At 40.6% G+C, this 10747-nt stretch overlaps 1 protein-coding gene across 2 annotated transcripts in view; it reads left to right on the top strand.

The window, feature by feature from the left end:
- Positions 1–9587, top strand: part of LOC102771161 (angiogenin-like) — a 58521-nt gene extending 48934 nt beyond the window's left edge. Inside the window, exons 1-2 of one of the 2 annotated variants that reach the window (XM_006767630.2) lie at positions 5370–5484; positions 8932–9587. In XM_006767630.2, the coding sequence (XP_006767693.1) occupies positions 5385–5484; positions 8932–9416 (585 nt within the window). In that variant the 5' untranslated portion in view covers positions 5370–5384 and the 3' untranslated portion in view covers positions 9417–9587. Of the gene's footprint in view, positions 1–5369; positions 5485–8930 lie in introns of those variants that run through there. The other variant, XM_015566461.1, reaches the window with a different exon arrangement.
- Positions 9588–10747: the final 1160 nt, after the last annotated feature.

The following is a 10747-nucleotide window of genomic DNA, read 5'->3' as shown; positions in this document are numbered from 1 at the left end:
TGGTGGGGGTCCGCACTGGGGTGCCTGGCCAGTCTGGGTGAGGGGCTGAGGGCTGTTTTCAGGCTGGCGAGTGACTGAAGCTCCCAACCTCTCTTTTATTTCTTTTTTTTTATTATTATGGGATTTATTTACCTTTTATGGCTGTCACTGGAGCTGAGAGCCATCTTTAGCTCTAAGGCTCGGCTCCAGCTCTGAGACCTTGGCTGCTGAAAGCAGGTTTCTGGGCTTTGTTTACTTTCTGTATTTGAAACTTTGTTGTGACTGCAGCTCTGACTGAAAGCAGGTTTCTGGGGTTTTGTTTAGCTTCTATATTTGTAACAATGTTTCTTAAAGAGCAGCTGAGAGTCCGGCAGTGGCAGGCGGAGAACCTGGCTTCCTCCGTCACTGGAGCAAGCAAGCCTCCCTGTTCACATCAGCTGCCTGGCTGCCGGCCGCCATCTTGGTTGGCAGCTAATTTGCATATCTCTCTGATTAGCCAATGGGAAGGGTAGCGAAGTTACGGCTAATTACCATGTTTCTCTTTTATTAGATAGGATAAGCGTAATATGCTAATTAGACTGGGAATCCTTCTGGACGACCTTTTGGATGAAGCCAGAGATGGGAGGGCTGAGGCAAGCCACTGCGGCTGCCTGGGTTGAGCCCCATGCATGAATTTCGTGCATCGGGCTTCTAGTAAACTATATAAGCATTGGACATTTCCTGACATTCTTGGAGAAAGTAATCTGGTGAAAGACTGAAGTTCCTTTAATCAAACAATTCAATTACATTCTTGTTATTTATACATTAAAAGGATTGAAGAAATATGTACTATAGAAGTTTTGAATTGTTAAAATATTAAGGAACATAAAATATTACTTTAAAATAACAAAATTAAGTGTGAGATATACATTCAATTTCATCTTTTACTGTGTCCTTAAAAATCATTGCAAATATTTTTCCAAGAAAAAATTTAAAAACAAAAATATCAGTGCCATTTTTTAGATACTTTAGCAATACCTAATCTTCCTCTCCCCTCTCCAACTTCTCCCTCCTCCAATAGTTGTAGTTACTTTCTGTCTCTGATCAAGGAGGGAGTAAGAATGAGGGTAATTGGAACAATCTTTCATGCCCAAACTCTTAGAAGGTGTTAGTTTTAGAAAAATGGATTAGACTGAGATGGAGACTCCCTGAGTAGTTTTCTTTTCTACATGCAATTATGTATTGTGGGAGAGTCAAGATAGCTGACTAAATTAGAAGTTCATTTAGTTGTATCCATAAATCAGCTTAAATAACCTGACATACATTATAGAATAATCCCAAAAGTAGGCAAAGCTTAGGAATAAATTCAGCAAATGTTCCAGCAGCTCTCAACTCTGGTTTCATATTAACTTCAACTGGGGGCTTTTAGAAAAATATCAATGACTAGACCCCTGTGATATATATATATATTGGTTTCTGCTCCCATCCCCATTTTTGGAACAAGGTTCCTAAAAGCCTTAGAAAGTTCTAAGTGACATGAGCACCTGCCTGAAGCCCTCTTGTTCATCATCTTTAATTCAAACTAGTCTAGGGTGAACATCCTAAGATCTCCTTCCTGAAGCAGCTTTCTCTGCCTGAATCTCTTGGTTTTTATTCCTGATCAGAGCACATACCCAGGTTTTGGGTTCAATCTCTGATTGGGGCATGTATGGTAGGCAACTGATCGATGTTTCTCTTGCTCTACCTCCCCTTCTCTCTCTAGACTCAATGAAAAAAAACATATCCTTAGGTGAGGATGGAATCCAGTACCCTACATTCCATGGGCTGACACTATATCCATTAAGCCAAACCAGCCAGAGCTATTATTATTATTTTTAATCCTCACCTAAGGAATCAAACTCATGACCCTTCGGTGCATGGGACAACACTCTTACCAAATGAGCCACACCAGCCAGGGCTAGAACACTGTTTTTACATAAGTATACATTATTACTAAAACATTTTACCTAAAATATTTTTATTTATATCTTTACAAAAAAACACACCTTAAATATAAAAAATATAAAGATACTAGAGGTCCAGTGCACAAAAATCATGCATAGGAGTGGGGATCCCCTCAGCCCAGCCTGCACCCTCGCCAATCTGGGATCCCTTTCACAATCTAGGACTGCTTGCTCCCAACCATTTGTCTGCCTGCCTGCCTGATTGCCCCTAACTGCTTCAGCCTGCCAGTCTCATCATGCCCTAACCACTCTTCTGCCAGCCTGGTCACCCATAACTTCCCTCCCCTGCTGTATCCTCACCTAAGGAATCAAACTCATGACCCTTCGGTGCATGGGACAACACTCTTACCAAATGAGCCACACCAGCCAGGGCTAGAACACTGTTTTTACATAAGTATACATTATTACTAAAACATTTTACCTAAAATATTTTTATTTTATTTATATCTATTTACTAGAAGCCCGGTGCACGAAATTTATACACGGGGTTGGGGGGGGCATGTCCCTCAGCACAGCCTGAACCCTCTCCAATCTGGGATCCCTCTCACAATCCAGGACTGCTGACTCCCAACCACTCACCTGCCTGCCTGATTGCCCCTAACTGCTTCAGCCTGCCAGTCTTATCATGCCCTAACCACTCTTCTGCCAGCCTGGTCACCCATAACTTCCCTCCCCTGCTGTCCCAGTCACCCCTAACTACCCTCCCCTGCTGGCCTGGTTGCCCCTAACTGCCCTCCCCTGCAGGACTGGTCACCACTAACTGCTCTCCCCTTCAGTCCTGGTCCCCCCCAACTGCCATCCCCTGCAGGCCCAGTCGCCCAAAACTGCCCTCCCCTACAGGCCTGATTGCTCACAACTGCCCTCCCCTGCAGGCCATCTTGTGACAGCCATCTTGTGTCCACATGGGGGTGGCCATCTTATGTGTTGGAGTGATGGTCAATTTGCATATTGCTCTTTTCTTAGATAGGATTAGTTCATAACAACCCTATGTGATTTCAAAGTTAATTATCACACAAGCTATTTTCTTGACAAATTATGTAACAAATATGAACTTAGTTTTGTAAACCCAGGTAAAACAAAAATACTGTTTTCAATATTAATAACTAAAATACGTGTCTCTTTAATTAAACCAACTTTAAATCAGCTTTAATAACAATTTTTTTAGATTATAGGATTATGAAAAATACTTGGGCTTTTACTTTTAATTTATTTTTAATTTTTGTTGTTGTTGTTATTCCTCTCCTCAGGACATTTTTCCATTGAGTTTTATAAATATTGGGAGGGCCGAGGAGAGACAATGAGAAAGAAACATCCATGTGAGAGAAAGACATTCATTGGTTACCGCCCCCAGGTGCCCAGACCAGGGCCTGGAATTGAGCCTGCAACCAAAATACATGCCCAATATTGGAATGGAACCCAGGACCTTCAGTCCATGGGCCTACCTCTATCCACTGAGACAAACCCAGTAGGGCACTTCTATTTCTTAATTTAGGTAAGTATTTAATTCTTTTAAGCCAATTAATTATTACAACCTAATAATATCATCTGGAGACAGAAAGTACACCATATATAAACACAGATATCACCAACAGAGCATACACATAAACAGAATTACAAATAATTGTAGAGAAGACAAGCTTTTCATTTGCCCACGATAACTTTTAAGGAACCTGGAGATGGGAGGGGGGAGTATCAGACATGGTGACTTTAGCCACTTGTTTTTACTTTTTATCTTTCTTAATTTTATTGAGGTGAAATTGGTCAGCATGAACATGGAGGTTTCAGGTGTGGGTTTCTATGTCACAAGATCTCTATATTGCACCTTGTCAAATGCCACTTGTTTGTAAAAGTGCCTTATTTTTTTTCCATTGGTTACCTCAACCTCAGGCCTTAGTGAGCTGTGTTAACATTTCTGATTACCCAACAGGAAGACCTGTTGAAACTTTCAAAATACTCCTGTTAGTTTTTGAAAAATTAGCTTCCAATTTTGTTAAGTTTCCAGTCAGTTATCAAATCCTTTTAACCTGTTCAATATATTCTCATAATCTTTTTATCTCAATAACCTTTTAAAAATTTCCACCTTATTAAGAAGACTATAACTTTGCCTTCTGAATTTGAAAAAAATTACCTTGTTAATTAACCTAATTAGCACCTGTAACACCAAGAAAGCTAAATATCTCAATCAAAAGTCTCAAGTTATATTTCTGTGTATAAATCCTTCTTCTTCTAAAGTGCTAGGCAATTGTGCTTCCAGTAACCTAATTTTTACAATATCTACAAATTTCTGGAAGTAATTAGGAGGGGATCTGAGTGGACTTTGATTTTTATTCTAATCTCTGTCCTTCTATCTTACTAAGGGTATCTTAATGGCTAGTTATTTTACCAATATGAGAGCTCTAGAAAAGTTCTTCAATTCAAAACGTCAACATCTGCTCAATGACAGTAGGATTTTAATAGCCATAAGTCTTTTACAGCTTAACCAAGGAAGCAGAAAGGCTTACACAAAGAGAATGCAAAAGATGCAGCTCTCATAGGTACACACAGTCACTCTCAGAGAAAGGGCAGACCTTCATTACACAGAAAGTCAGAAAGATGGAGTGTCTGACACAATATGTGAGATGCCTCCAGCCACACCCTGCTCATTTGTAGCACCAGGCAGGTGCTACTGAAATGGAATTTTTTCAGCACTAACATGTAACAAAGGTTTAGATGACAAATACCCTCTTCTTTTGTTTCTTAATAAAAATCTTAAAATCAATATCCCAAAAAGGTAGCTTCAGGATGGCAAAACTTTCATCCTTTTATTAGTAAAAGCTGGAATGGCATAAAAAACAAGATAAATACCAAACTGGTGATGGTATCAATTAGAAACAACCATCCATCACCAGGAAGTATGGGCCCTGGTGAGTACTACAGTCTTTGTCCCTTTGTCTTGTCAATCATTAGTACCTGAATTCTACTATTAAGAAAGTGCTATAACAAGGGCCTGTTAGTGGAGAATAATTTTTGTAAAACTCCTGGGTCCTCTGTCTGCTCTGATTCTCCGTGCCTGTAAGTTAATTGTCCTTTAATAAATTCTGTTCTATCCTATGGAGTTACCTGCATCAGTCTTCAGTCTAAAGATGCCTTTTCATTATAATGGCCATTACACATTTGCCATATTGTGAGACATGTACTATCTGTGCAAGTTACTTAGCTTCGCAGATGATCAGTTGCCTCATTAACTACAGGATATTTGATTCATTAAATCTGCTAAACTCTTCTTGGTCTGGCACCCTGCAAATCAACAGCCATACAAGGGTAAAAAGGCCTGGCTTCTGTTCTCTAATAGCTTTGAGTTTAATGCAAAAGACAAGCAATGCAAATCTTGCTTGAATTTTGGGACATCCTATAGTTTCGCCACCCAGTTCATTTGATCGCTATATGGTCAGAACCAGAGGGATCCAGCGCACACAGCTGGACCCATCTCCAGGAACAAAGAGCTGGAAACCATCTTCAGTTGGAGGGACTCTTCCAGATTTTGGTAAGATTCTTACCACTGGGTAATCTTTGGCAGTATTTTTTTAATACATACATACTATTTCTAGCCATTTAGCTATTTCAATGAAAGAATTTTTCCCCCTTTAAAGCCTATGCGCCCAAGTTATGAACCAAGAAAAAATGAACCAGATTCTAAAGTTTAAAATGAAAGCAGATTTCTTTTGGGATTGTCTATATGTGTGTGGATGAAGGGAGATTAGTGAGATTGGAAGCAAGTGGAGGTTAGGAGGAATTCCCGAATTGTGATAAAATCCCCTAAATCCTGGGGAAGCCATTTGCTGAAGGGCATCTGGATAACCCCAGGGAACAGGCATTAAATGTGGCAGAGCAAGAAAAGAAACAAAAAGAATGCTTTTTTCTAATTTCGACTACATCATGGAAAACGTTTGCAAAATTTCTTCCCACCACTGCCACCTAATGACTCTTTTGGCTACTACAGCTCTGGTTCTACTTCCTGATTTTGAACTCTGGGTTTCTGGCCCCAGCCAGAGAGGTGTTCCTTTGGTGACCCTAAGGTCCTGTTCCATCTTGGGAGCCTGAGTTTCTATAATTGCCTTTGACTTTAGAAGACAATATTTGTCTGTCGAAGAACAAGAGACCTAAATGAATCCAAATCAATAAAACTTTCATGAGGTCTTCCACAAAACTAGAAAAAGAAAACACACCCAGAAGAATAAAAAGCACAATGTAAATGTAAAGGGCTTGGCAAATGGGGAGCATGGCAGGCCAGCAGCTGTGCTGAAGCAGTGGTCACGTATGAACACTTGTTATTCTTTTAGGGCTGGCTCTTCCCTCTTCAGTCATGAACCACTTTTTTGCTCAAGTCCCAAGAACATGCTTAAACTTGATTCTATCATAAATTGTAATTGATGTTCTTAATGGAAATTTTCTCAGCTGCTATCTATTTGAGTATTGTGGAATGACCAACATTTTTCTTAGTGTATAATTTCGCATTCTTCAACAGTGTGCCAAATTTGTGTATCATTATTATGAATCAGACAAGGTGTATCAATGCCAAATGATGATGAGAAAGGGTGTTCACTTTGCTCTCTCTCTCACATGCCTTCCCATGATTCACTTTGCTCCCTCTCTCTCGCGTGCCTTCCCATGAAACGATCAGAAACCTGTATTCCTGGTCTTTCTAGATTTACAGTATACTCCAATGGCTGTTTAATAGTACCACAGGCTTACTGCTAGAACCTGAGGCATCTTTCAGGATGTAAAAATATTTGACATAAAAATGTTTATTGATGCACATGTAAGAAAAATTCAAAAATAAAGATTACTCTTTCATTTAATGTCTATGAAAATGTACCATTTAAAACAAATTTTAATTTAGGATTTATATGAATTACATCACACTTGAGAGTAGCTTGAAGGTCAAATTTTTCTTTCATTGCAAGAATTTCTTATTATGTGTGATGGTTGCTAAGAAGTCAAAACCAATCATAAAGTAAATGAGTTGCTCATTCACAAACAATTTGGAAAAAAAATTATAAAAATCAGTTTCAAATTTATAGTGAGAAGTCATTTTTATTATTGGATGTATTTGATATAATTGACATATATTTGATATAATGTGGGGGAAGATACGACAGTTTTTACAGGCTCTGCATGTTCTTTAAATTTTTCTCCAAAGAACTAAAAATATTGTCAGAAACTACCAAATATTTTTCTGGCGACACCAAATATTTTTAAATTCTCAAATCATCACATTTCTTAACACATAAAGTTTTTTTAAAATATATTTTATTGATTTTTTACAAAGAGGAATAGAGAGATAGGAGAGGGATAGAGAGATAGAAATATCGATCAGCTGCCTCCTGCACACCTCCTACTGGGGATCTGCCCACAACCAAGGTACATGCCCTTGACTGGAATCGAACCTGGGACCTTTCAGTCCGCAGGCCAAAGCTCTATCCACTGAGCCAAACCAGTAAGGGTGCACATAAAAAGTTTAAAGTTAATATGAAATTTGTTTTCTATTTTGTTATTATCTATACTTGTTTAATTCTATTTTAATAGCTATCATTGAGATGAAATCATACTCCAGGAAGAAGCATTCTATTATTTACTTGATCGGTATGTTTGAGTGTGTGTGACACACTGCTCCTGGGAAGTGAGAGTTCCACAGTGTAGACAGAATCCTCTTGAGAGATGATGGCAGCAATCCTCTTCTCTTTCTTATTCTTCTTTTGTGGAAGATGTTACAAAATCATTACAGCAAACTGATGAAAGTTTTCTTTGTTGTTGTTGTTTTATCACATAGTCACATCATTTGCCTATTGTGTAACAGTGTATGTACATTTATTGCAAAAACTAGAAAATATTCTCTGAGAATAATGCACCTTGTTCCTAAAAATAAGCTTGAATTCCTCTTCCTCCAGTCTTCTGTAAAAGTTGACCCAGACCCACTTCCAATCATTGCATCAATTCTTCCATGCTCCTCTCTGTTCTTTCCTAACTAGTATATAATAATTCCACCTTTAGCCACAAACCAACTAATTCTTAGGGAATTAGGTCTGTCTCCCTTCACCTCAGGGCAAAACTGCTATTAACTGCTCTCCTTACAGCCAGCTGATTTATGGACTTGAATACTTAGAATCTTGTCTTTAACAAACCTCTGATTGACCCTTCCCTGGGCTCAGAAGACCCTCTTTGCTCAGGCCAGTGTGGCTCAGATGGTTGAGCATCATCCCATGCTCCAAAAAGTTGCCAGTTTGATACCTGGTCAGGGTATGTACCTAGGTTCTGGGTTTATTTTCGGTCTTGGTGCATACAGGAGGAAACCAGTAAATGTTTCAGTCTTACGTCAATCTCTCTCTCTCTCTCTCTCTCTCTTCTCTCTCTCTCTCTCTCTCTCGCTCTCCCCTTCACTCTCCTCCCTTCCTTTCTCTCTAAAATCAATAAAACATATTTTTTAAAAGTCCATCTTCTTTATAGGCTTCCTATCTTACTGTCTCATCTCAGTGAACTGGAGCTCCTATTCCTTCCCCATGGATGCTACATCTCCTTTTAGGGAGGACTTAAGTATGTCTTAATGGTCTTTGTGTGCCAGGATCTAGCACTGTGCTTTGTACCCAGAGATACTTCTGTAATGTTTTTTATTCAATTAATTAATAAATAGATTTAAGAGTGTGAATGGATATTGCAATGCCATGACTGATAGAAAGGTAAGTACTCAGAGTCTTAAGGAATATGAAAGAATGCTTGGGGTAGGAAGTTGTGTTCAGGAAACTTTGATTTTCCAAAAGAATGGATGGACAAGAAATGTGAGATTAATGAAGAAGAGAAGAGAAAAGATATAATTTAGGTGACTTAGGATACTGGACTCATGATGTGCTATCACTAGCCCAGCAGGTCCCTGTCCTTTTAGTCTCATTTGCCCTTTTCGCCTAATTTGCCCTACCATATATTTTACCATTGGCAGGAGCCTTGTTGAAAGAGATGATGATGGGCCTGGGTCCCCTGTTGTTGGTCTTCATGCTGGGGCCCTGTCTGACCCCACCGACCCTCGCTCAGGATAATCGCAGGTACAGACACTTCCTGGATGACTACAGGTACAGACACTTCCTGGCTCAGCACTATGATGCCAATCCAAGTGGCCGGAATAACAAATACTGTGATACCATGATGAGCAAACGAAGCTTGACTTCACCCTGCAAAGACATCAACACCTTTATTCATGGCACCAAGAATAACATCAAGGCTGTCTGTGAAGACAAGAATGGAGTGCCTTATGGGGCAAATTTAAGAAGAAGCAAGTCTCCTTTCCAGGTCACTACTTGCAAGCTCAGAGGAGGGTCCAACCGGCCTCCCTGCGAATACAAAGCCACAGCAGGGTCCAGAGACATTGTTATTGCCTGTGAACGTGGCTTGCCTGTCCACTTTGATGAGTCCTTTTACCGTCCATAGCCAGCAGGCCAGTAGCCCAGAGTTGGCTCTGCTCTCTATTCCTGGCATTTCCCCTACACACTCTAGAACAGGGGTGGCCACATTCATTGCCAGGGCCCAGAAAATTAGCTGCCTGGATCTTTTGTTTTCTGTTTTACAATATATTAACAAATAAAAATGTCTCTGAAATCAGTAAGAAACATCAAAGTCTTCTCCTCAATTGTTGGCCTATTGATTTCCCCCATTTTCTCTACTCAACTGCCCACAGACAGGATTACATGGAATATAAAGGCCTTTTCCCCTCTCAGTTACTTCCTTCTCAGTCTATAGGGAGGTAGACTTCCCCTTTTTGTGAGTGTAAGGATGTTAAATTCATCTTATAGCAGAGCTGGGAAATTCCAGGGCACATGGCTACTAAGCAGAATTTTCAGGAGGAGCAAATTATTTTTGCTGTCAAATAAGTCAATATTACTTTTACAAATGTTAAACTTTGAGAAGTAATGTTTAGAACTAAATGCCAACAGATTAATTAAATGTTATCTACCTCTTTCTTAAGTTTTTGCATTTTTAAAGATGTATTTCAAATGAAACACAAGGCATACTCATTAATGGATTCAAATCTATCCTCTAAATTCTCTATAAGAGGCAAACTCAGATTAATATTTCAGTATCCCATTATTCCAAAATACGTAGATCTTTACATTTTTTTTACTATTTAACCAGGCAAATTCCAAAGTTTTAAGTTACTAAAAAACTTTGGAAAACTATGTTTAGACATATGTATATATACGAGAGGCCCAGTGCACAAAAATTTGTGCACTCGGGGGGGCAGGGGGGTCCCTCAGCCCGGCCTGTGCCCTCTAGCAGTCTGGGACCCATCAGGAGATAACGACCTGCTGGCTTAGGCTTGCTCCCGGGTGGCAGAGGGCAGGCCCAATCCCTAGGTGCAGCCCCTGGTCGGGCTCAGAGCAGGGCTGATTGGGGAGCCCCCAGTCATGCAAAGAGCAGGGCGGATTGAGAAGTTGCTATGCCACCATCAGTCACACCCAGGGTAGGGCCGATTGGGGGTTTGGGGCACCGCCCCCTGTCACACTCAAGGCAGGGTTGATGTGGAGGTTGCGGTGCCACCCCCTGTCACGCACAGAGCAGGGCCCATCAGGGGGGTTGGGGCTCCATACCCTGTCAGGCACAAAGCAGGGCCCATCAAGAGGGGTGGGGAGCTCCCCCCTGTCAGGCACAGAGTAGGGCGGATAAGGGAGTTCGGGCAGTGCCCCCTGTCACACTCAGGGCAGGGCCAATAAGGAGGTGTGCTCCACGCAGTCCCACACAGAGCAGGGCCCATGGCGGGGAGG

The sequence above is a fragment of the Myotis davidii genome, unplaced genomic scaffold (assembly GCF_000327345.1).
Source record: "Myotis davidii unplaced genomic scaffold, ASM32734v1 scaffold843, whole genome shotgun sequence".
In the NCBI taxonomy this organism is placed as follows: domain Eukaryota; kingdom Metazoa; phylum Chordata; class Mammalia; order Chiroptera; family Vespertilionidae; genus Myotis; species Myotis davidii.
Note: the sequence above shows the minus strand (reverse complement) of the source record. Positions and strands in the feature narration are given on the sequence as shown.